At 36.1% G+C, this 27,479-nt stretch overlaps 1 protein-coding gene across 2 annotated transcripts in view; it reads left to right on the top strand.

The window, feature by feature from the left end:
- tbc1d15 (TBC1 domain family, member 15) overlaps positions 1–17,632 on the top strand; it is a 36,371-nt gene extending 18,739 nt beyond the window's left edge. For both annotated transcript variants that reach the window (XM_052030215.1, XM_052030216.1), the window contains 12 exons: positions 2,766–2,868; positions 5,599–5,790; positions 5,940–6,068; positions 8,315–8,418; positions 8,690–8,784; positions 10,622–10,738; positions 11,076–11,176; positions 12,714–12,813; positions 13,775–13,872; positions 14,875–14,991; positions 15,562–15,648; positions 16,980–17,632. In XM_052030215.1, coding sequence (XP_051886175.1) covers positions 2,766–2,868; positions 5,599–5,790; positions 5,940–6,068; positions 8,315–8,418; positions 8,690–8,784; positions 10,622–10,738; positions 11,076–11,176; positions 12,714–12,813; positions 13,775–13,872; positions 14,875–14,991; positions 15,562–15,648; positions 16,980–17,198 — 1,462 coding nt within the window. In that variant the 3' untranslated portion in view covers positions 17,199–17,632. The remainder of the gene's footprint in view (positions 1–2,765; positions 2,869–5,598; positions 5,791–5,939; positions 6,069–8,314; positions 8,419–8,689; positions 8,785–10,621; positions 10,739–11,075; positions 11,177–12,713; positions 12,814–13,774; positions 13,873–14,874; positions 14,992–15,561; positions 15,649–16,979) is intronic.
- Positions 17,633–27,479: the final 9,847 nt, after the last annotated feature.

Raw genomic sequence — 27,479 nt, 5'->3', positions numbered from 1 at the left:
ATGTGAATGGTTGTTTTTGCTTTGGGGAAGGGAGGAATTGGGAAGATATTGATATACTGGATTGGGGTTAGGGAGATAACCAAACATTTCTAAGTATGAAATAACATGTTGATTCCCTAATTGTTGTTTTAATACATAAATTACAACCGGTTGAGCTTATCACCACGTTTACTGTAGTTATTAAACTTTTCAAATTGTGAACTGTACATAGAAGTACAGTAGTTAAACAGTATTGATTGGCAAAGATTTTTTTCTGGTTTTATGTCGAATCTGTTTGGTTCTTTATAACATCATTTATGAGTTGGGAATATGTAACTGCTTCTACTTCAAATTTGTGCATTTTCAATTTGCTTCTTGCTGTATTAGATTTCTTATTTCAAATAAGTTCATTCTGTTATCCTAGGTTTGTCAAACATTTTTCATTTTATTAAAGTTCTTATCGTTCAACCTCTATAAAAGATGTGCATGAATTGGGTGTAGCAGAGATGAGATAAATGTTCAGTTTCACGCAAAAAGAAATTACATTGTTGTTGCATAGTAAGACAGAAACAGCAAAAAGCAAATAGACTAGTTTGGAATCTTCCCAATAAATTTAGTTAGGAAAATCTGCTGTAATAACAGGCTTTTGCAAAACTGGTGTAGTAGTTAAATCAGGATATACCAAAGTCCACCGTTCACTGGTCTCTGTATTCAAAGAGGATTTTGATCCATGAGTATGCTAAGATGAAGAATTGCAATGATTTTGTTCTCGAGTATTCACCGTAAATTACACACAGGATGTAATTTACATTTTAAATCCTGTATTTGCACACAGGATGGTGCAATAGGTTGACATTAACCTTTTACCTTTTGGACGCAGGTTCAGATTCAACCCAAGCTAATGGAGTAAAGGTTTACTGTGCTTTACAGCTGCTGTGTGAGATCAACATGGCCAACCTTACTTCAGTGAGCATGTGCAAAAAAACTTTATTGGCGATCTCAGTCGGGGAGATTGGATGAGTGTTGTGATAAATAGAAGAAAGTGATACACTAACTTGGGCAAAGCAGGTTTATCAGGGAATGTCTCGTTTAAATGTGCTGTACTGATCGGACATCCTTATGCTATTAATGAAGATATGCTATTCACCAACAACAACTGACGATACACTAAACATCAGTAATTTTAAAGAAAAAATTTTTAGTATTAACTGAAGCTCCCAAAGCTGCCATTACAAACAAGCGCATGTATATGCAATTGTTAAAATTCTGTCTACGGGTTTTTTGTGTAAATAGTTATCATTTTGATTTTGGGGCAATCTTCATCTGTAAAACCGCATACTGCTGAAATGTATGGTGAGATTAACAGTTTAGGAATTAGTGGTCAGAATGGAAGTAATCTGACAGCAATTTTAGAGTGTGCATGTGTGCAGTTAGACAGAAATCTAGAAGCAAATATCAGTTATTGCATTCTCCTGTACAGGGTGACGTATAATCAGTGAACTAACGAGACTTTTAGATAATTACAAACATTCACTATGAAAATAATCTGAAAATATGATGCTTTGTCGAATGAGATGTAACTGAATTTTTAAAGTTATTCCTAGCCATGATTACTGTTTAGCAAATCTCTGCTCCAAGAAAGCTACATTTGTAATTGTTGAATGTTCTTCTCTCATATTTTAGAAATTTAAATTGTTAAGAAGATTATTTTAAAAAAAGGGATTTTTAATTGCTAGTTTGCTTTCTGTGATAATTCTTAAATGTCTTTAGCTCTTAAGCATGCTTGATAAATTTGTTGTTGCTGGTTAACTGAGATCTCCTGTTGCTGATGCCTGACAAGAACCAGTACCATGAAAGAGGAAATCTATGTCAGCAAAATAGCTGGATCTTTGTGGGCAGCTTTCTTCAGAGCACTGTTGCTTCATTACTAATTGTAAAGTCCATATCAATAGAAAATCCCCTTTCATAAACAATTCCCATTAAATCTCATTTCTTAAGCATTTCTAAGCCAAACCATTTAAACAAGAAATTTCATCTGTTAGATTTCACTTTCACCCAATTCTTGCTGGCTGTTCTGATTGAAATTGTTGGTGTTCATCCATTGAAACTGAAGCAAGTTTCAGACTTCTGCTCATGCACTAGCAAACAGGGAAGTCTGGGATCTACTGACAGTTGCTGAATCATCTCTCGATTTGTGCATAAACTCAAATACTACAGATTTTAGAGAGAATTGTAGTGCAAAGTTTTTAAGAGGCAAAGGAAAAGGGAATATTTTAAAATTGACTTGCATTACTTTAATATTTTAAATTTTTAGTTAACTTTAAACAAAATAGAAATGCCTCAGAATCTCAGAGACAAGTAAACTATTAGAAACAATTACGGGTTTAATGGGCCATGTCCCACCTTCAACCTAACTGGCTGTCCATCATTTGGGGGCAGGGCCTCCTCAATTGCATGCCCTGTTGCCCAAAACACACCACTGGACCCTGGGATGCAAAGGGCTAGCAAGAAAAGCCCTTGTAAAATAAAAGTATTGTAAGATTTTTTTCAAAAGCAATAGATAGCATTGTGGAAATAAAATTGATTGCTAAGTATACACCAATACTGCAGATGTAAAATGGTGATACTGAGGATGTCATTTCAATCTGAAAACTTAAACATAAACATTAAAGATTTGTTTATGTATGACTTGATACACAGCCTGTGTCATGAAACCAAATGAACTCAGCAGTTGCAACTAAATTCATGAGACCTTGTCGTTGTGATCTACCTTTTTGTATTCTTAGATCTTCACAGGATAACCGAGTACTCCTTGTTGCATATAATACCAAAGCACTTTCTCAATCTTTTGAGAACCTATTTGAAGAAAATGCAGTTGGTTTAGTGCATGTGAGTACATGACATTTTCAAGATGTATAAATTTGAGAAGTATTTATCTTGTATATCTTGGCTGTAAAAGAGTGCCCATACTGCCTGATATTAAATTCTATTATAAAATACTCTGGAACGAAATAGTAGGATGCTCTTGAGATAAGAGTTAGCTATTAAGCCTTCCTTGTTGCCTACTGTGCACCTCTCCAATCCTTCCAAAGGCAGATAGGGAAACTGTAAGATGATGCCAGATATTAACTGTTGGCTTTGAAGCAATTGAAGTAAATTCACTAGTTCACTCAATTTCATTTCTCTGCTTAAACAAACATGGGAGTAAATGAACTCCCACCCTACTCTAGGCAGGCTAGCTTTTGAGACGGTATCTATTTCTAAATTTTAATTCTGTGAAATGATAAAAAGCAAAAATAGCTCCTTTCTGTTCCTCAGGGAGGGAATCCCATCATGTCTTGTCTTTATTACGTGATTGTCTTTAAATATCTTCTGAAATAGCATGGGAAGCCATAGAATTCCTTCAGAAATTGTTTAGGAATTGTAAAATTCAGTTTCAAAAATGTTAGTGCTCCTACTATAGTTGCGACAAACCTGTAGCCCAGATATCATGCTGGATGTTGCATAACATGCCTTCCAGTTCAGCATAGCACTACTAGGAATGTATGAAGAGCATGCATTAGTGCTCGTCAAATCTTAACATTTCATTAGACAATACAATTGAAAGGCTTGGATAGAGTGGACGTGGAGAGGATGTTTCCAGTAGTGGGAGAGTCTAGGACCAGAGGGCACAGCCTCAGAATAAAAGGATGTCTCTTTAGAACTGAGATGAGGAGGAACTTCTTTAGTCAGGGGGGTGGTGAATCTGCGCAATTCATTGCCACATACGGGTGTAGAGGCTAAGTTATTGGGTATACTTAAAGCGGAGGTTGACAAGTTCTTGATTAGTAAGGGCGTCAAAGGGAGAAGGCAGGAGAATGGGCTTGAGAGAAAAATAAATCAGCCATGATCGAATGGCGGAGCAGACTCGATGGGCTGAATGGCCTAATTCTGCTCCTATGTGCTATGGTCTAATACAAATGATATGAGAAAGATTAGGAGAATGAATTTAATGCAGGGTATTTCTGCTGTGTAGCTGAAACTGAAAGCAAGAACATTGAGTACTTTGAAATTCTGTTTGGCTAAAATTCTCAATTGACATCACTCCTTTTAAGGAATGTTTTGTGTAACAGACGATATCAAGACTAATGAGCAGTTCGATAAGAGATGTACCAATAAATAATTAGACATCATTCAAACATTGTAGTTATATAAATAAAAAATCTGTCAAAAACTTTGCAGCTTAGAAATAACTGTGCATGAGAGGAAGGGAGTATGTGATGACATATTAAATGTGTTTGTAATGTAAGAAATATATGTAATTGCAAATTAGATTATGTCAGCTTGTAAAATTCCATAAAATGTATTTATGATTTCATGGCACATATTTTAAAAACAAATGCAAACCTTTGTTGCAATATTATTTTCAATTGTCTTGTTTGTAAATTATGCTTCTGTATTTAGCAATTACAGGAGCATAAGAATATCAGAAATAAAAGCAGAGGTAGGTTACATCCATTGTCCTGCCTTATCGCCATAATATCTGATTTCTTTGGTGTCCAAAAGCCTAAAAATCTCATCCATCAATATACTTAATAATTTAGCATTCACTCTGGGATCCTGGCCTTGTATCAGTCCTAAGTGGTTGATCCCTTATCCTGAGATCATTTTCCCCAGTTGTGCATTCTCCAGCTACAAGGTTAGCTAGGAAAAGAAAAACACCCTCTCAGCATCCACCTTGTTCATCCCTTGTCTCAATAATATAATTTATTTTTAAATATTTTGTTCGAACCATCACTTTTGATAATATGGACAGTATACATACTCATTTTCTCACAGGATAATGTGAGAAACTTTAAACTTAAAGGAACAGCCCACAAACAGTCTTCATTATCTGATCTTAGTGGTATGTTGGACATTTGCTCCTTTACCAGATGAATATCATTAGATGGATTATTCTGGATTCTTTTAACTATTCTCTGACCTTGGATGAATCGCAGCCAATTTCATTTAAAAGATATAATGGCAAATTCTGGGTAGAAATCTGGAAAATATTAAAGGCAGACCCCCCACCCTGTAGACAACTGCCAGAGGGCTCCATGTCACCCATTTAAAAAGGAGGGTTGAAGCATGGTGCTGAATTCTAAGAGAACAGAATTGAAACACCTGGTGGGAACCATGCAAGGAGAAAGTGTCATGCAGTATTTTTTTACTATATTAATAGTCCCTAGATTTGGATTCCATTACAAGCAGAAACTTCTTGGCAATGCCAATATTTGCATAATGTTGAAGATCTCTTTCAGGTCACCACGTAAGTCTTATTTTCCGGAAACAAGAGTGCCCAGCTTGCACATATGGATCAATCTATAAAGATGGAGGCTCTGCACAATCTTAGCATTATGTAGTTTAAGCTTACGCAAACCTAACCTATTCAAATAATTATCTCTCTTTTGAGAAAATATATAGTGTTGATCCCATAGTTTCATACTTCAGTACTGTTAAAGCCTTATCTTTTGTTGTCCAGGATTCAGCAGAGCAGCTTTGTGGTTGTGTTGTAATAATTGTTAAACAATGCACCCTTTCTGATATATTTATGCCTTAAAATAATAGTGATTTTTATGATGGTGTTAATTTTTACAGAAGTTTAAGAAAGATCCATATATGACAACATTAGGAGGCTTTTCCAAAGTTACAAACTATATTCTTGATGCTTTTCGTGGTTATGAAGTAACACCCCAACAAAGACCTGCTTCTGAAATGGATCTCAGCGACTCTATTTCGGGTCTGGAAATTAATCATCAAGAAGAACCAGGATTTGAAGTTATCACACGTGTAAGTTCTCTTGCTATATATCAGAAGTACTTGCTAAGAGGCATATGTTAAGAATGATCAGTTTCTGATGTGCATTTTAATTTTCCTATTTCTTGCTTGTTAAGAGAATTTGGAAATGGATTAAGTAAAAATAATGATACCTGTTTCAGATTGACCTTGGAACAAGGCCTGAAATTCAAAGAGGAGAACCAGTTTCTGCTGATAAGTGGTCTCAGAACATGGATTCTGATGAAAAGATTCTAGATCCAGACAGCCTGAAAAAAATCATATTCAAAGGGGTAACTGAAACATTTCTCACTTTTGAGATTATTGGTCAGCAGTTTTATTTTTGCTAAATAACACAAAATATACTGGTGTGGCAGAAATTAGTATATAGTGCTGGATTACTACAATATTTTGTATTTCCTAACCATTCTCAAACCCTGATCATGTAAATTACTTTATCATTTGTACAGATAAATCATCTACATTTAAAAACTGTTAAATATCATATCTACCACAACCAGCATGCACATTTGAGTATTAGATAATGAAGTGTTCTGTAAGGGAAAGATTTACAAAACCCACATTTTTATAGATTACTCTTTTTAGTCAAACACAAAGCGCTATCAACACTGGTGAATAACATTGACTGATAACATTTCATTTTAATCTGTAGCTAGTGGTATACTATTAGATACAGTCTTCCCATACATGCTCACAAAAGAAGACTTCATGAATAATGAAGTTATGTTATCATGACTGCAGAAGTGCTTATGTGGCCAGATTAATTCTTTTGTTGATCTAAAAATTATTTTTCTAGTAAACTGTAGCACTTCAAAGTAACTTAAAAGTAAATTAATTTAATAATTATTTGGTAATTTGTAGTCAAAGTCGAGTTTATTGTCACATGCACAAGTACAAGTGTGCACAGGTGCAATAAAAAAAACTTCCTTGCAGCAGCATCACAGGCACATAGCATCATATAAGGAGCATTCACCAGAAAAACATCAATTAAGCACAACTTTTACAAGAAAGAACAATTAGAACAAAAAAAAATTCTATGAACTCTAATTTCCACAAATAAGATTGTGTGTGTTTGGCTTAAGGAATATTTAGCCCCTGTAAGGTTAGACACGCTGATTAAAGTGAGGATTATTCCTTTGAATGAATAGGTTATGGTGTACATTTAGGTGGGGAGGCTTAGAGATATGCAATGGCCAAGGTTATGTTGTTTACTGTTTTATAAGAACAGAAATATTATAGGATTTCTCATATGTACTTCTGCTGAAATGCAGGTATATACTCCTGCAAGGTTAAGAGATGTAATGGTCTGCATTTTTGAAGTCAATTATGCATCAATTGCTCTTTACCGACCCTTCGATAAATGGAAAGTCAGACCATTTCTTTATATTTTTTGATGCAAAAAATATGCATGTGACACCTTGACACAATATGTACAGTAGACACAGGCATACATAAAAGTAACGATATAAAAATGCTCTGTTAATGTGCATCTGATACAGTTCTGGCATATATTTAATATACAAAGCATTTAGATAACGTTCAAATTCCATTGTAGTTCTGTAGATTTTTGTAGTTTTATGACCAGCTGAACTGATAAGGAATACAATGAAAAAAATCAGTTTTCCAATTAACAACTGATAAGGAAATGTGTCAAAACATATTAATAAAAATTGACAAGCAATTTGTTCAAATATCTTTTTATAATCTTGAATTCTCGACATAATCTATTACAATTAAAAAAAACATACAAGAAAATGACAGTAGCTACCTATTCATTTGCATGTGCAAAATAGGTCAAGCAGTGTGTTTTACTTTTCATCTGTATTCTCTTAGAAGCCTATAAGTAGTTGTCACGGGCTTCATGAGCCTTGGCATTGAACCAGGCTACAATTCTCAATATCCATTAATCTGAAATCTCAGACAGTTTCTATGATTGACAGAAAATTTCCTATCCATTTAACTAGTTAGGACTTTCAGTTTGTATCTTATTCTCTTTGTCATACCTCTGTTAAGATGAGTAGTAGTGAAGAAAACTACAAGGAAACAGTAAAAATATCTTTACTTTGGCATAAACAATGAAAAAATAAATCTAACTTTTGCATGATAAGAGTAAAAATATAAGTTTCTGCAGTCGTCCATGTTTAATTAGCACATACTCTAGTGCTAGTGCAATCAAATTAAAAAGCAGCACGTTTCTTTTATTGCTATTTACGTTAAAATAAACTACAAATATAATAAATAATTAGAAATTCTGATAAATTTCAAGGGAAGTTTTAAATAGAAATCCTAAATTTAGGTAGATTTCAAAACTGAGGGAAGTATGCTTAAGGAGGACAGGTACAAATCATTTTATCTTTAATCTTTATTGTACCTCTCCAAAGAAAGCAAACAACAGGAATAACGTGATTTCCGACAGGACTGTAAAAGAAAAGAATATCATTATTAGTTCATCGAAAGAACTCATTTTTTAATTTGCATGTGAATTTGTTCCTTTTTTTTTAATATATTTCTCCTTCAGGGACTTTGCCATGCGGTTAGAAAGGTGGCGTGGAAATTTCTTCTAAGCTATTTTCCATGGGATAGTACAAAAGAAGATAGAAGGCTGCTAACCAAAAGAAAAATGTAAGTCTTTTCACTTTGAGAAAATGAGCATGACAGTAAAGTGTTTCTAGTTCATGTAGGGAAATTTCAGTTTATATTTATAGCCATTGTATTTTATGGAATACATGTTAGAGTTGTCTGCTTTAGTAAACTCAATTGTGCATTAAAATTATATTTTAATAAGGCATTTAATAGTTTTGCAAAGCTGAATGAACAGTCTGTCTGGCCAACATGACAAAGGCAACTAGTGGCACATTTTAGCTTTTCTTGTATTTCTTATTTTTGTGCATAGAGATGAGTACTTCAGGATGAAGTTACAGTGGAAGTCAGTCAGTGAAGAACAAGAAAAAAGAAATACAAGATTGAAAGACTACAGGAGCCTTATAGGTAGATTGACGTATTTTCAAAAGTCTTGCAAACCTTGAAAAAGCAAGTATTCACGTTGAACTGATGGTAGTTCTCTGACAACTTTTATGCAAATCAATATACGAATCCAAAGTGTTTAAAAATGTGGGTACCAGTCACTTGCATCAATCATGTCACAACAAATACAAAATTAAAAATATACTTCCTGTCCTATAAGTATATATCTAGACTGCTAATTTCTTTTACTCATGGCAATATGTGTTTTCATTTCCCAAATGTATCATTCCTTTGATCTGTGAGTAAAATTGCTAACTTACGTGGAGTTCTGGACAGTTTATTTTCTTGTAATATGTCCACAAGGAACTGAGTTAAGTCCTCAAAAATTATTTTATTTCAGAATTATCCATCAGTTTTGGCTTGATTTTAATCTAAGTCAATTATCAGTTCACTAACTAAGTGCATAACTGCAGAAACTATGTGGCAATATGATTTTTTTTTATTGTTTAGTTGTAATACACATATCATAGATTACTATTTCTGTGAAAACAGTTGTGGTGTACTCTCCACTTTAGTTTTATTCTTTAAGCTAAGCTATAAACTACACAACCAGTATATGACAAAACCTGACTCCATGCACTTGAACAATTTGACTTGCATCTTTCTTTACCCGGCCTTAAACACTGGTGAAATGATCTTCCATACCTTTCTTTCAGTAATCTTATCTGATCATTGCTTCTGTGCTTTGTCTCATTCTTCACTGACCTTGCTGATGTCGTCAAAACAAACATTCATTTTGCTGATGGTAATTCTTTTCACATTGTGTTTAATATCCTGTCTGAGCGACAACTGGTGACCAAACTACTGAAGTAAGAAATAGACAGGAGGGAAACAAATCACTAGCTATAATCAGCACTGAGAATAACAAGGCAATAATTTTGTTGAGCAATTTTTTTCTGTGGAAATTATCTCTTCTATAATTTAAAATTGCAATTACAAACATTCAGGTTCATAACTTAGTAATTGCATTGAAGTCCAGATAAGGTGTATTACTCTATCACTCTAAACTATTGATGGCACTGACATCCAGACAAATTTTTGGACTTGGCTGCTATATCTCTGGTGCATTTCCAAATGTTTCCTCTCCAGCAACAACAGATGCCAATTCAGGCGACATTCAGTTTTACCAAAAAAAATGTGTATCTGCAGTCTTTTGAAAAAAAAACATTGTTTCAAGAAGTACTGGTTTTGTTAATTTGTCCATTCCTGACTCCTTTTTCCTTCTAAGAAAGTTTCTTTCTGTGACTGTTCATGCTGTTGTTTATTGCTATATTTGAATGAGATATTATTAAGGGATATTTTTTCAACCAATCACTATCAAATTCTGTATTATTCATGCTCTTAATCATACCATTTACATTAATTCTCATAGCAAAGATTTAACATTTTCATCTTCCTCTTACTGAATCACTTTTTAACTACTATAATGATTGCGCTTCTTAAACTACCTTTCTGAAATTATTTAACATTTTTATTGGTTTTGTTCCTTGATGCTGTTTTGTTTGGATCCTTGCTGAAATGTCAGTGCATAAATTCCTGATAAGAACCTTTGGTGTAGTGCTTTGGTTTAAAAAGCATGTCATTTTCATTGTTGATTAAGATATTTCATCTTGGAAAAGGATAAAGTAATTCACTAAATAACAGGAGCAATGCAGAAAATAATCTGAAGATATTGTTTAAAGCTTGCCTACATATGGAAGTGATTTATTTGGAAATACCAAAAAAGTATATTTTCGTTGTACTTTAATGTCAGAAAGTAGTTCAGAAAATTTAATTTTTTTTCCATAAAAAATTCTTTTAGAGAAAGATGTCAACAGAACAGATAGAACAAATCCTTTTTATGAAGGGCAAGAAAATCCTGGATTGATTCTATTGCATGACATCTTAATGACCTACTGCATGTATGATTTTGATCTTGGTAAGTATTATGTTCTGTGAAAACTACGTTCAGCTGCATTTACCCAACCATTTACATTTTTTAAATGAAAGTTTGTAGTTTTTAGCTTCACAAACAAATATGCATGTAAAATAACATTTTTTTACCAGAGTATTTTGTAGTTATAATTTATAATTAATGAAAATATTGCAATGAAAAAATGACAGATACAGTGACCTCATGATTAAATGAAATATCAAGCTGTGTAGATAAGAAATACACACTTATTAAGTTGCAGGTCTCAAAATATTTCTGTAGCTGTTGAATTTGTTTATCAAGTTATTGAATAATGCTAAACTAAGAACATTTTACTTTTTAGGCTATGTTCAAGGAATGAGTGATCTGCTTTCCCCTATCTTGTATGTTATGGAAAATGAAGTGGATGCCTTTTGGTGCTTTGTTGCCTTTATAGAACAAATGGTAAGACTTCAAATTAGCCAGAAGTGAATGCTTTTCTTAAAAAAAAGTACCTTACAGGTATAAAATCCATCCTTTTAAATCGATGGTTACTCACCAGGTGAATATGAATGCACAATTTAGATCATAAGTGAAAGAAACTAAGAAGTGCATGTACATTTTGCAAGCTCATCAGGCATGTATTATCGATGGCCTAGTCTGGAAATAGCTCTGTGCCTCAAAATGTGAACAGTGGAGGGCCATTACTTCGCGCCTGCCCAAAACTATAGTAGTGAGGCCAGAGATGTAAGGATTTGCAATAAAACTGATTGTGCACAGAAAATGTGCACAAAGACCTTTTCACAGTGGCATAACAATGGAAGAACATGAGAAACTGGCAAGGGAGAGCTTGTGGTTAGGTGGGGTATTAGGAGGGTCAGAGCTTCGTCATTGGGGGAATTTGGGACCTCGGGGTTGGTTTGGGGCAAGGGAGATGGTGGGTATTGGGGATCAGCTAGTGAGGGTCAGGGTGTTCAGGGTCACAATGTTTTGTTGAGGTTTTTAGGCCACAGTTGAATGGCGCAGCGATGAAAGATGTCAGTGGGGAGAAATGAGGTAATGGGTGGTTGCTGGAAAGCAAGGAGCTTGTAGATAAAAATTGCATATGTTATGGATAGTTGTTGGAACCAAGGTGTAAGTAACTTTCTTGAAAGAGGACCTATCAATTGGAGGATGCATTTGTTAAACTTCATGCCAAAAGATCAAGCCAAACTGATCCTAGTTTAGTTGCGCATGCAAGCCTCACCTGAATCTGAATGAATGGAGCAAATCAAGTGTCAGGAAAATGTGCATTACATACCACTGCACATGTTCAGGCACCTCCATACATAAACATGTGATAAGCATGGAGGACTTGTAATACTTTTAGTATTCTTTAAGAACCATGAAGTAAGCAATTGGCAACCTGCAGCATTACAGACATTGCATTGTGCAAAAGAGTTTCTGAGAATTTTTGTATGTCACTCAACTGCCATTAACCTCTTTTTATATGTATAATAAAACATAATGTCAGAATTTTTAATATCATTTGTAATTTTAATGGCCTTATTATAAAGTGGATGCTAGGCTCATGGCAAAATATTAATGAGTGTATCCAAAGTAGCTATCGTTTATTCCGTTTATTAATTTTTGTGTATTTTCCTCTTTTCTGATCTATTCCTCCCTTTGGGTTTAAGCTTTCAATATCTTTCTTGTAACTTTTTTATTTTTTACAAGTCTGATGGAGGCAAAGGGGAATTTGGAGCTTTTAAAGTATTAGAATTGATCATCACAGCGCAACAAGTCAAGTCGAGTTTATTGTCCTATCCACAAGTACATGTATGCATAGGTACGATGAAAAACTTACTTGCAGCAGGCAATATTGATTGGTGTCTGTGATTATCCACAAGGATTGGTTAATTTATGAGATGGGGACAGTTTTTCATTCTCAGTTGAAAACTATCAAACTATTATTGTTTACTGAATTGTAACAAAGGAATTGCTTCCTTTTGTTTTTTTGTAGCATTGTAACTTTGAGGAGCAAATGCAAGGCATGAAAACAGAATTATCTCAGCTGAGTACATTGCTTAAATTGCTTGATCTTGGGTTCTGGAATTATCTTGGTAAGTATGTTTTATTTTAGTGTTTGTCTAAAGGAGCAAAACTCAAACCTATATTTAAAAAAAAATTACATACTATGAGACAAACTGGCTTTATATTTGGGACCACAATTAGTGACTAAAACTGGTACCCAAAACTTCTGTAAGTAGTGGGATATTGTCTTTCTCCATTCTTCAGAAAACTGAGGTTTTGGGATGTCAGCAACCTTGTAGCAAATATATTTTTACTTAAAAACCATTCTTTTGAGTGAAAAGTTGTATTTTTAAAAAAGAATAATGTTATTAATGTAGCTACTTAATTCAGTTATCCTATTTCTATTTCAATGAGGCTTCAGGTAATTTTATTTGCTTTTATTTATGGGGATATAAAGAGTTCATGGATTCCAAGAACAGCACAATAAGGAAAGCCAATTGATCCATTAAGACTGTGCTAGTTCTTATGAAGAGCAATCCAGTTAGTCACACTCTCGTTGCTCTTTCTCCCTATCTTGGCAATCTTTTGCTCTTGTATTCATCCAGTCTCCTTTTGAATAAAATCTATTTCCACCACCCTATCACGCTGTTTAAAAAAAAGTCAAACTGATGCCCAGATATTTTCTCAGATGAATAACAAGGATACTGATTTGAGGAAGAACAGATAAATTCTCCGGGTTTTTTCATCAAAGGTTACTTTCTTGCATAACATCAACCAAACAGATTAGCACTATTCATCTCATTGCTGTTTATGACACATTTCCATGCATAATGGCACTGACTACATTTCATAAAGAGCTCTGAGGCATCCCGCGGACATGAAAGTTTGTACACAAAGATGAGGGTATTTTGTTTTAGCTTTGTTAAGATTATTTAAGCTTTGATATTTGATGAAAAATATGGACAAAATAGCTCTGCAACAGAGTGAAGTTTTGAGATGGACTTATTCAACTAGATAAGAGGATTTTTAACAAGTAAGTTGTTTTCCTAGAATCTCAAGAATCTGGATATCTCTACTTCTGCTTCAGGTGGCTTCTGATTCGGTTCAAAAGGGAATTCAGCTTTCAAGATACTCTTAGACTTTGGGAGGTTAGAATCATTTCTTGTGTGTTGTATGAATGAGCTTTGATTTATAATTTATCTTTGGAGGAAAGTTGAGGAATTATTTTGTGCTAACTCCACTTTCATCTGAAAGGAACAAAACATTCAGTAATCTGTTGATTTTTTCAGTGGCTTTTTGCACAGAATACTGAGTGCCACAGAATAAAACTTGGGGAACTCATTCTAAGGCATGTTTTGTACAGGAGTTTGCACAAGATAAAGTAAGTTAGATTAGTGTTATTTTAAGATCTATGCATTATTGGTTTACCTTATGTGGAAATATGTTTCTTTTTATCCTGCAAATATATTTTGTTTGAATCAAATCATGCTAGTAGTTTAGCACATGCATGCTTTCTCCTGAAATTGACATTCCTAAGATATATAAGTGAGATCTTAAGAGAACATTAGTTCTTCTGTCTCTAACCAAAACATTTTCCACTTTCATCATCTCTTGTGGCAGTTTTCAACCCTGCCAGATAAAAAGCTATTTGATGATTAATCTGTAAGCTTTTTGTAGAATTTCATCAAAAGCCTGAAAACTGGGCTCCACAGAACCTGCTTCAATAGGGTAGAGGGACTTTTTGTGGTAAAATCAAAGAACACAAAGTTTTACTGTTGGTCTGAACTTTTGATCTGACTATGCATCACTTGTTATTCAAGCAGTTTTTCATTTTGGTTACATTGACTTCAATTTTTTAGGGAGTTGAGTGAATTTTATTTCCAGTGTTTTAAATCAGATGTTGAGCTAAACTTACGATCATATGGAATGGATAATGCTGCTATTAGCATCAGCCAGGAACAAAAGCACAATCCATAAAGTGGAGCAGAGATTTGCAAGCTATTTCTTGGAACTGCTAATTCCAGAACTGTTTCAAGGTTATTCATAGCTCCCTAATATGTTTCTGGAATGGTCACCATCCTAATAAAATAACATGAAATGGATGTAATTGAATTCCAATAACAGTAGACAAAAATCTGTGTATTTTGTAGGTTACATGGACTGGTTTGCCTTGCCAGAATTTTCATCTTCTGATATGCTGTGCTATACTAGATACTGAAAAACAGAAGATAATGGAAAACCATTATGGGTTTAATGAAATTCTAAAGGTATGGATTTGTGAACTATAAGAAGAAAAGCAGAGCCATACATTATTTGTTTATTTCAGATCAGTATATAAAAATAACTTTGTAGGCCTGATCTTTCTTTATATGGTAATGAATTGATTTTGTTTTGGCGTAATCCATTGTTCATATCTTTTGAGTCACTGGTAAAATCAATATTTATTGCCCCTTCCCAATTGCCTTTGGACTCAGTGGCTTGCTGGGTCATTTCAGAGAGCATTAAAGAGTCAACCACATTGGAGGGTTTGGAATTACATAAGGGGCAGACCGATAAGGATGGAAGATTTCCTCCCCTGAAGGACATCAGTAAACCATTTTTAAAAAAACATATAAAACAATCTGGAGTGTTATGGTCAAAATTACTAATCAGTATTTTTTTTTAAAAATTCCATATTATTAATCTGCATTTAAATTCAAAGCTACCATGATGGTGTTTGAATTCATGTCTTTGAACTGTTGGTCCATGCCCCTGGATTACTAGTTCGGTAAGTTTAAACTTGTCTCCACTGTACCTATCAGACTGCACTAAAGACTTTTTATTTTTGTAATCTTCAGCACATCAACGAGTTGTCCTTGAAACTGGATGTAGATGACGTGCTTTGTAAAGCAGAGGCAATTTACCACCAAATGAAAAACTGCAAGGTTAGTTCATATATTTGGAAGTATTTAACCATACTGTTGCAATGAATATACTTAGTAGTGACAAAACTCTGAGATTATTCTTGAGTATTCAAGAATTCTTGATTATTCTTGGCAGATGGAGTTTAATCCAGTCAAATATGAAGTGTTGCACTTTAGGAGATCAAATGTAAAGGGACAGTATACTGTTAATGGCAGGACTCATAACAGCATTGATGTGCAGAGAGACGTTGGGTCCAAGTCCATAGTTCCATGAAAGTGACTACACAGCATGATAGGGTGGTAAAGAAGGCATATGGTATGCTTGGCTTTATTAGTTGAGGCATTGAGTTCAAGAGTCAGGAAGTTATGTTGCAGATTTATTAAACTCTGGTTAGGCCACATCTGGAGGATTGCATTCAATTCTGGTCGCCCGATTATGGGAAGAATATGGAGGCTTTGGAGAGGGTGTAGAAGAGGTTTACCAGGATGCTGCCTGGATTGGAAGGCATGTGCTATAAGGAGAGGTTAGACAAACTTGGGTTGTTATCTTTGGACTGGCTGAGGGGAGACCTGATAGAAGTTTATAAGATTATGAGAGGCATAGATGGAGTAGACTGCTGGTATCTTTATCCCAGGGTCAGAATGTCTAATACTAGAGGGCATGCATTTAAGGTGAGAGGGGGTAAGTTCAAAGGAGATGTTGGAGCAAGTTTTTTTTACACAGAGAGTGGTGGGTGCTTAGAATGCACTTAGGGCTGATAGTGGAGGTTGTTTAAAAGGCTCTTAAATAGGCATATGAATGTGCAGAGAGTGGAGGGATATGGACGTTGCGTAGGCAGAAGAAATCAGTTTAGTTAGGCGTTGGATTAGTTCGGCACAACATCGTGGGCTGAAGGGCCTGTTCCTGTCCTGTCCTGTCCTGTTCTGTGTAGTAGTATGTTAGTTATTGACTTTTTCTTAGAATACATAATTCTTACTGCAGAGTTACAGAATGTGATTAAGTTTGAAAATAAATGTAACCTACTGAAAGTTATTAATGATCTACTGATAATTTTCATCATTGAAAATATTTTTAATCAAATACCAATTACATTTGCAAACTCTTGGTTATCTGTTTTCATGTGACCTTATCAGTTAATGCAGGGAATCTGCAGAAATTTCTGTGACAAAAGGTTTACCATAGCAACCTTAGATTACCATATTTCAATTTCCTCTATGCTATCATTGTTGTCAAAGTCATGCTAAATTTTTGAATCATTAATACTATGAGCATATTATATATAAAACAGAAATAACTTCAAATTAAAATTTCCTTATGACTTTCTTTATTCATCTTTTTGTCAATTGTGCAGGATTTGCCACAGGCTGTTGCTGAGATTCTTGGGCTAAAGGATAGTACAATTGTAACCCCAGATCTGGAAGCTGGTGTATCAGAAACAAGAGTTACCAAAACTCCCTGGAAGACAAACCATTCAGATGCAACAGCAACCTCCTTTACAGAGATAAATGAAGAGTTAACAGGGTATAGAGACACTGCTCAAAATGGGCACAAAATGACAGCTGTGGAGTGAAACTAAAAGCTGCAACTATGGAATCCAAGAGATGCCACAACTTGTTTACTTTTTGCTGAAGTCCTCGTAGGTGACACATCAGTATTTGGATTGATCAGTGGGTTTAGTTACGTTGTGTAAGAGAGAGTGATAGGACGGGAAATGCATTTATTGCAATTCCAAATATTTAAAAATGAATGTAGAGGAAATATGTTTTTCTAATTACTTAAACCATAATGGCCTTCATTGGGTAATGCATTTTTCAGACTTCATGTCAAGCACTTGCATGGATGTTGGAAAACGAAGATTTTGTTTTGTACTGATATAAGAAATATTTTGTTAAATCTTGAGAGTCTGTCCAGTTAGTGTATGGCTTTACTTAAAAAAAAGTTTTCTTTCTCTCAGAAATGATTAGAGGATGCAAATTCATAATTCATTGAATTTAAAATGTACAGGATTAAGATAGATCTTAATTGGCTTGTCCAATCCACAGTTGATTAATTCCATCTAAAACAGGGCATCCTATATAACTTACATTTTCATGTGACCAGTTTTGGTGGGAAGTTAAAATTTTGGAATGTAAGTGTACTGGTTAGGTGATAATATTCAGCTATTTTTTTGGAAAAGCGCTATCAGTTTTAATTGTTCTAAGAAATGAAAAAGTTCTGAGCTACTGTCCGTATTTTGGATTAGCTGTACTAATTGTTCTAATATGATTGATCACAACTGTTTCTAAAATGGTCTGTGAATACTGCAAATGAGACTAATGTAATTAATCTACAGTGGTCTAAGAAAGTCCTAACATGTTTTTGTCACTGCAGTGTTGTATGCTGTGTCAATTAACAAACATATGTATTATAATGTTAATTATGATGCCAGAAGATAATTGATTTACCACTTTGAGATTTACTTAAAAGATCTAAACTTAACCGCATTACCTTTCAACATCCCGATAAGGTTTATTATGTAGTAGTGATTATCACATCTGCCAAAAAAGCTTGCTCAAACTATGAATAACTGAATCCCTAGTAAACTAACATCCCCACTCCAAATTTCAAAAAAAATTCTACACTTTTCTTCTGCTGAGAATATTTGTTAAGAAGCTTAATTTTTAAGCTGTAGCTTTGCTGGTCCATACTTTAATGTATGGTGTAATAAAGCATATTGATAAATATATACCTTGATTTACCTTATGATTTTTACTATGTGTTAAGAATGTACAGTGGCAAAATTTCTAACATTGTATAAAGCATGAAATTTTATATTCTGAATATATGTACAAAAAATGTAATATATAACTTAACTCTATAATAAGTACTTTGTCTTCACACCACCAATTTTTTGAACAAATATGTTGAAAAAAATTCTGTTTTTGCTGCTTGCATGTTACTGCAGAAAAGATATTTTTGCCTTTTAAAGACATTGAAGTCAATTTACATGGGAAGAAGACAATTATAATGAAATGTATATAATGCTGTCCTCAATTGAATCGTGAAAATGAAACTTTTAAATATAACTACATATTTCTGAAATTATTAGCTTTAGTTAATAAAACTTACTGTTGATGCTTCAAGGTAGTTAAGGAAAGACTTAAAGTTAGCCCTCAAGTTAAAGTTTATGAATTGGGGAAAGGCTGCTTTCAATAACATGAGAGAGGACCTGGTGAAAGTAGACTGGGGACAGATGCTTATTGGTAAAAGAATGGCTGACAAGTGCGAGTCTTGTAAAAGAGAGCTAGTAAGAGTTTAGGACTCGCCTGTTCCATTAAAGGTGAAAGGCAAATATGGCAAGATTCAGGAACCTTGGATGACAGGATATTGAAACTTTCGTCAGGGGAAAAAAAAAGGAAAAATATGGCAAGTATAGGCAACTGGGATCAAGGGAATCTCTTGAGGAATATACAGTGTGTAGGAAATAACTCCTCAGTCTTAAATGAGTAATCCTAAATGAATACATCTTATCTGTATTCACCAAGAGAAGGACAACAAGGATAGTGAGTTCAGGGAGAGGTATATGGATCGTTTGGAGCAGGTCACTATTAAGAAGGTGAAGGTGTTAGATGTACTGAGGGATTGGATTTATGTACATTTGGAAAAGCAGGGATTTGATCAGGGATAATCAGTGTGGTTTTCTGTGGGAGAAATCCTGCCTCATTAATTTGATTGGATTTTTTGAGGAGGTAACTGAGAAGATTAATGAAGGCAGGGTGATGGACGTCTATATGGACTTTGTAGGGTATTTGACAAGGTCTTGCATGGTAGGCTGGTCCAAAAGGTTAAGGCATATAGGATCCAAGGTGAGCTGCCTAATTGCATCCAAAATTGGCTTGGTGATAGGAGGCAGAGGGTAATGGTGGAAGGATACTTCTTTGATTGGATGTCTGTGACCAGTGGTGTACAGCAGGGATCAGTGCTGGGACCTTTAGTTGTATGTGATATTATAAAAGACTTGGATGTGTTAGTAGGAGGTATTAGTAAGTTTGCAGAGTTGGTGGTGGTGTGGATGGCAAGGAACATTGTCTAAGGCTACAGCAGGATATAGATCAGATGGAAAGTTGGGTAGAGCATTGGCAGATACAATTTAATGCTGACAAGTGTGAAGTGATGCAAAATAGGGGTAGGACATATATCATAGGGGGTGCTAGAAGATTGACGAACAGAGGCACCTTGGGGTTCCAGTCCATACTGCCAGAAAGTGGCAACACAGATAGGGTGGTGAAAAAGGCATCTGGCGTGCTTGCCTTCATAGGTTGAGCCACAGAATATAAATGTTGGGATGTTATGTTGCAACTTTACTGGCTAGACTGCATTTGGAATATTCCATGCAGTTCTGGTCACCATACCATAGGAAAATAACATAAAATGCTGGAAATATTCAGCAGGTCAGGCCCCATCTGTGGGAAGAGAAAAAGAGCTGATGTTTCAAGTCGCAGATCCTTCATCAGAGCTCAGAAGGAGAGAAGAGAAGCTTGTTAAGTTGCAGGGAGGGGGGGGGGGTGTCTGGGATAGGGTAAAACTGGGGTAACCATGGGGATAAGCTGGAAACGAGGTTATCTGGTCAATGAGTGAATGGGAGCAGTTAGAGGGTGAGAACATAGACAACATGGACCAAAGAATGTGGGAGTTGTGAAATGCAGAGTAGAAGAATGTGCCCAGCAGGTCGGGCTGGGCATGTCCTCCACTCCCAGAAAGAAAAAAAGAAAAGGGAGAAAAAAAACAAGCTGATCCAGTATCACAGCTGGATGACTGATACAGAGAAATTTAGTTGCCTGAAGTTGTAAAATTCAGTATTGAGTCCAGAAGCTGAAACATGCCTAGATGGAAAATGATGTGCTGTTCCTCAAGCTTTCTCATTGTACTCATTTCTCAGTGCACAAGGCCACCAACAAATAGGTGAGAGTTGGGATGGGGTGGAGAATTAAGGTAGCAGACAACACGGAATTTGGTCGTTTTACGGACCAAATGCAGGTGCTTTGCAAAGTGGTCACCAAACGTGGTTGGTTTTTCTAATGTAGAGACCACATTGTGAATGCCGAATGCAGTACATTAGACTGGATGCAGTGCAAGTGAATCAGCGCTCCATCTGAAAAGACTTGGGGTCCCTGGGTGGTGGAAAGGGAAGATCTTAAAGGACAAGTACAGCATCACCTGTGATTGCAAGGGCTGGTGCCGTAAGGGGTTGGAGCAGTTGGAGGGAACAGAAGAGTGGACTAGCAGGTGGCAAAGGGAATGTTCCCTGCAAAATGCTGAAAGGGGATGAGAGAGGAAGATTTGTCTAGTGGTGGAATCCCTTTGAAGATGGTGGAAGTTGCAGAGAAGGATGTGATTGTGCTGGAGAGTGGAGAGGAAACGGACCAAGATGTTGCCTGGATTGGAGGACTTTAGTTACCAGGAGAGATTAGATAGGCTAGACTTATTTTTCCTAGAGTGAAGGAGGGTGAGGGGTGACCTGATAGAGGTATATAAAGTTATAAGAGGAAAAGATAGGGTAGATACTCAAAATCTTTTTCCCATGGTAGGGATATCAAAAATAGGGCATAGGTTTAAGGTAAGAGGAAGAAACTTTAAAGGGGATTTGAGGGGAAAGTTTTTAGACAGTGGATGGTTGATATCTGGAACTTGCTGCCAGAGGAGGTGGTGGAGTCAGATACAATCACTGCATTCAAGAGACATGTAGACAGCCACCTAAATAGATAAGGCATACAAAGTTACAGACCTAATATAGACAAGTGGAATTGTAGGTGAGCATAAAGATTGGCATGGACATGGAGGACCAAAGGGTCTGTTTCAGTGCTGTACAATATGATTAATTCAGAAATTTGTGCTCATACTGAGCAAACAGTTAATTGCAATGACATTAACTGAACTCATAATACCACAGTGCTTCAACGTTGATCAGTAGCTTTGTATTTTGAACTGGGTGTCATTTCCCTTGTGGTAGATTTCTGTAAATATTATGATTTTTGTTATCCTTTTCCCATATCTAAACACTCAAAGTTTAAAACTTTCAAAACTAATTTTATTCTTTAAAACAAAAACATGCCACTTAACATGTTCTCAAGGTGCCATTTTTCAGTGGAGTATTGTGGTCTAATTATGTGCAATAATTTAGCATGTATGGGATGGAGCAGTACGAGAAGGTGGAGGCCTCTCAAATCATCAGGAATATTCTTCATTTGGGGTATTTTGCCTGAACATTTCAAGAGTGTGATGACTAGCTCTGAGTGATGGTAACTGACCACTTTCTCTTCAGAGTCATATTGTGGTATGTGTATATGTCCTCAAAATGATGTCTTTTCTAGTTTATACTCAGTGGTACATATCTCTCAGGCACTTATAGAAAGGTTTTGCTCAATCATCTCATGGCAGTTCCTCTAAAGGGACCTTTTTTCTTCTCTCCAGTCTTACAGCTTTTTTTTAAAACTCAGAGTACAGAACTGCATGACCCAGAGGACAGACGAAGACACAGTCGTATTAAACTACCCATTGGATCAAATGTTAATTGTTGTTACCAATATCTGCTTGGGCAAAATAAATAAAGTGCAGATTGCTGGTTAAAGCTATTAATGTATATTTCTTTTGAATGATGTGGAATTATGAACCACAAAGTCAAATGGAAAATTGAGAGGAAATATTGGCACTAAATGGAAGCTCTTTCTGAGAGTACGCACAAACACCTTACATTTTTTTCTGTGCTATAGGTTATGTGCCTTTCTTGATCTGAAATACATCATTTAACATTTTTCGAGCTGAATTTCTTCAGTGGCCTAAAATCTTGTAATTTCATGTGCATAGTTATTACGATGAGTTAGTGGAGGCATGTCCATGGGCATATACAAAGTTTAAGGCCTATTTTTGAAATGATGATTTGCCTTACGTTTAAATTACCAGGAAGCCTGTTTGTAAAGGCAATTATAGGGAGACTAGTGTCTGCTTTGGTTTTAATTTCCTGTTTCCCAGGAAATTAGCACGAATCGGCATAATCTTTCTATTTATATCTCACATTTATTTCATTTAGCTGTTTGTGAAATTTTCCCTTTCTTCAAATTTTTTATTAGTTTGAGAAGATTTATTGTGTAGCATTGCAGAAACTATGATGTATTCCCTGCCATTTATAAGGAAATTAATTTTTATTAAAAATTGTGGTATAAGAACCTTGCTGTGGACAATTTTCCCACTGTTAAATACTGGATCTGGTAACATCCATCATTATTTCTATTATATGTATATAAAGTAGCATTGATCTTGCATTTTTTGTATGTTATGAAGCTCGAATCCATAATATTCTAGACTAAAATAAATGATCAATTAAAATTATATATGCCTTTGCAGAAAGCATTATTCAGAGTTTTCATTATAACCCCATTCTTTGTAAATGTAAGATTCACTTTGGTAGCCAATTTGGCAATGAATTATTGTTTTCTACTTCTGAATTAATGAATGCAAATATGGTACCTCTCACTTCCATGACGTAGAAAACACTTTAATTCAATAAAAGAACAACCATTTATATATCAGTATCAGTTTTATTATCACTGTCTTATTTGACGTGAAATTTGTTGTTTTGCAGCAGCAGAAGAGTGCAAAGACAAAAAATGATAAATTACAAAATAAATAAATAGTGGAAAAAAGGAACAATGAGATAGTGTTCATGGGTTATGTACTGTATGTAGTTTCTGATAATCTTCACTAACTTTGTGTTTGCATTTAAGAGAGAGAGAGCTGCATCCATCTTTTTAGCTGATGCATCAGAATTAATTAACTATTTACAAGATTGACCAGTTTTAGCCTCACATCTGGTACATGACAAAAATGCAATGCCCTGTCCAGATTTAGACAAGTATTTTTTTGTTTAGTTTCTATTATGGGAAATGACTGCAAGCTTTGTCACTGACCAAAGTTAAATGGAGAGAAAAGATCCAGAATGGCTAAAATGTTTTTTACCACTCCATAATGAAAAAGCCCAGAATGCAGTAAAAGTTCTCCAATTATCGATGAACAAAATGAAATGGGAAATTTCGGCAAGTCAGAGTGTGACTGGGTTTGATGCACTGGCAACTGGCAAACATAATTCCCTCACGGGTTAAGTTCTCATAATTATTGGAAGTGATTTTGGGGAATCTGGAGAGAATTTGCACTACCTTCCCTCATGCGATTAAATATATTCTGTAGATTATCTGGATTTTATCTTTGAAAGAGTGAGTTTTCATTTGTGTTTTATTCCAATCTGAAAATTCAAAGCATTTCATTGATATAGAGAGTTTACTTTGAGCCTCTGCATTAGATTTCCCAGAGAAAGCAAGACTCCATATATTTTGCATAACTGTCTTGATGCTGCCCAGTTGGACTTGCTGCTATTTCTTGTTGCTGCTGCCAGGGTTGCAGGTCACAAGGTTGTCATATGCTGTGTTGGAATTAATTCAATGGCTCCTTCTAGAGGTCCATGCCATAATGAAACAAGTCTAGGAGCTCAGTTCAATTTGCTGCAAGTGATACAGAAAAACAACTGTGTGCCCTGGATGTGGTGAAGGCGGTTAGCTCTGACAACAGCCTATTAACATAACTTTAGTGGAAGAACATATATTGGAAGTTTGTTTAAAATGGCACAGAGCCAGATCTTGTCAAAGAAGAGTACAAATATTCCAGAGCTAATCTTTGCAATTGATTGTAAGGAACAAATACTCTCCACTTTCCCTGGGTTTTTCAGTAACCTATAAATTGACACCACTCTGGAAAGTTACTTATATGGGACTAAACAACAGAAGTTTTTAATGCAAAATAATCAAGAAAAATACGATTCAATTTTGTTTTTTTGATTGATTTTGTTGGAATTGCTGCAATTTTTCTAAATTTTGCACTTTGATGTTATTTAGCATGAAAGAGTGCTCCAGAAAGTCCCTGCTCCATGTAGCTGCTTGAGTTTAAGGATGGGTGAATTAGTTGGATCAAAGTCCTGAAGGCCACCACACTGTGAGGGTGGCTTTACCACAAGGACTGTGACTTAAGGTGCCAGTTCATCACTTTGTCAAAAATAATTTTGGGTGTGCAGCACCATATATAACACGTGAATGAATTAAAATAAATGTTACCAATGTCCTGTGAGAAGATTAGCATCCAGCAACCATGTTAGATACATCTCAAGGCAGTGGAGAATGTGTGTGCCGACTCGGATAGCTTCTGAACAGATCAGGCAGCTAAAAACCAGGCACCTGTGAAGTGCTGCAAGCCACCAGCATGATAATTGCATTCCTCCACAATGTGCAATCTCATGCCCTAGCCTATACCTCTACCATTGCCAGCAGGCTTGGGAATTAATCTTAATTCAGTGATAAATTCCAATGAGCATAGCAGAAGTAACACAAGATAAACTTGGCTGGAAGCAGGACTGATTCTTGAACGCCTCTTCAGCAGTGCAGTGGGAACATTAATAGGGATTAGCGTAGATGGACAAAGAGGTCAGCAGGAACATGGTGGACTGAAGGGCCCACTTCTGTATTATAAAACTCTATGACTTCATCTTTGCTCTGTCTGGGAGACACAGTTGTTAAACATCACTTGGAGGGAAATGAATTGACTTAAAGCTGACTTCTGTGATGGAGTAGATCCCAGGAGGAAGCCAAGGTACATCATCCTCTTGGCACTTATGGCTGAAGATAGAACATAGAACAATTACAGCACAATTCAGGCCTTTCGGCCCACAAAGTTGTGCCAAACATGTCCCTACCCTAGAAGTTACTAGGCTTACCCATAGCCCTCTATTTTACTCAGCTCCATATACCGATCTAACAGTCTCTTGAAAGACCCTAACGTATCAGCCTCCACCACAATTTCCAGCAGCCCATTCCACGCACTCACCACTCTCTGAGTAAAAAACTTACCCCTGACATCTCCTCTATATCTACTCCCCAGCACCTTAAACCTATGTCCTCTTGTGGCCATCAATTCAGCCCTGGGGAAAAGCCTCTGACTATCTACCCTATCAATACCTCTCATCATCTTATACACCTCTATCAGGTCCCCCCTCATCCTCCGTCTCTCCAAGGAGAAAAGGCCGAATTCTCTCAACCTGCTTTCATAAGGCATGCTCTGCATCCCAGGCAGCATCCTTGTAAGTCTCCTCTGCACCTTCTCCATGGCCTCCACATCTTTCCTGTAGTGAGGCGACCAGAACTGAGCACAGTACTCCAAGTAGGGTCTGACCAGGGACCTATATAGCTGCAACAATACCTCACGGCTCCTAAATTCAATTCCCCGATTGATGAAGAACAATACACCATATGCCTTCTTAACCACAGAGTCAACCTGCGTCGCCACTTTGAGCGTCCTATGGACTCGGACCCCAAGATCGCTCTGATCCTCAGATGTTTCAGCCATTTGCATTCACCTGCTGGGCTCTGCCATCACTAAGGACAGATATTCACAGACCATCTCCCTCCCTGTTGGTTATTTGGCCTTGGCCATTTCACCACTGGATATGGTAGTACAACGGAGCTTTCATCTGATCCATTGTTTGTGTTTTGCTTCAGCTGCTTAAGTGGGCAAGTAACTTCGCCCGGCTAGGAAATCATTTCAGATTATCCATGTGCTACTTCTGATAAACCCTTCTAAACTCTTCAAGGCTGGTCCTCAAACGTGATGATAATGGTAAAGTGAGGTGTATGCTGAGCCAAGTGAGAGAATGCGATTCTACTGTTTGAGCCCACTGCAATGTGTAGTTTTTAGCTAAAATATAAACAGAAAACCCCAAACACTCATGTCAGGCAACATCTGTAGAAAGTGAAACAGGTCAAAGACCTTTCACCAGAACTGGGAAAGTCAGTTTTAAGTTGCAGAGAGGATGGGGGAGGGATGCATAAGGCAAAGAGAATATCTCTTTGGGTGGAGTGAGTATTTCTGTAGTGACAGGTGTTGATGAAGCTATCTGGTTGATAGATTAATGAGAATCAAAAAACTGCAGGTGCTGGAAACATGAAACCTGAAATAAAAAAGGAAAATGGCAGAAAAACTCAGCAGGTCAGAAGGCATCTGTGGAAAGATAAACAGTTAAAATTTCAGATCTGGGAACCTTCATCAGAACAGTTCTGACATTACCTGTTTCTCTTTCCACAGATGCTGCCTGACCTGCCGTTTTTCTCAAGCATTTTCTGGTTTTAGTATAATAACTTAATAAGGATAATTAGAGAGAGAGAGAGAGGTAACAAAGAAAGGAACCCGTAGAAGCTGTGAAATGCAGGTCAGAGTTGTAGGAAACACTCATCAGATTAGACAGTGCCAATGGAGAGAGAAAAACTGAGTTAATATAACAGATTGAAAATCTACAGCAGAATTAGCCAGTTCTAATACAAACAGAGAAATCAAGTTCACTTAAAGTGTTGAATTTGATATTGAGTCCTGAAGGTGTCAACATTTTAGCTGCCTGATCTGTTCTGAAGCTATCCCAGAGGGCATAGTATATTGGCACCATATACCTTCCACTGAACAGAGTTGTACCTGACACAAAGGAAAATGGTTGTTATTGTGAGCCAATCATTTCAGATACATGACACTGGTGCAGTAGTTCCTTAGGACACAAACCTAGATCCAACCACCTTCAGCTAGACCATCACTGGAATCACTGCATCATAAGGTCCAGAAGCTCCCTATACCAAACATTGTCAACATTCAGGTCTTGATGAATAAGCTCCTCTCTCAGATCCAGAGTTGGGGATGTAAAGGCCAGATTGGGTAAGGCAGTCAGATTTCCTTTTTTATAATACTCCCATAGTTGAATCAATACCATTATTGATACCAGCATTTTTTAATT

The sequence above is a fragment of the Pristis pectinata genome, chromosome 15 (genome assembly GCF_009764475.1).
Source record: "Pristis pectinata isolate sPriPec2 chromosome 15, sPriPec2.1.pri, whole genome shotgun sequence".
In the NCBI taxonomy this organism is placed as follows: Eukaryota; Metazoa; Chordata; class Chondrichthyes; order Rhinopristiformes; family Pristidae; genus Pristis; species Pristis pectinata.
The sequence above is the reverse complement of the archived record's forward strand: the minus strand, read 5'-3'. Positions and strand labels throughout refer to the sequence as shown.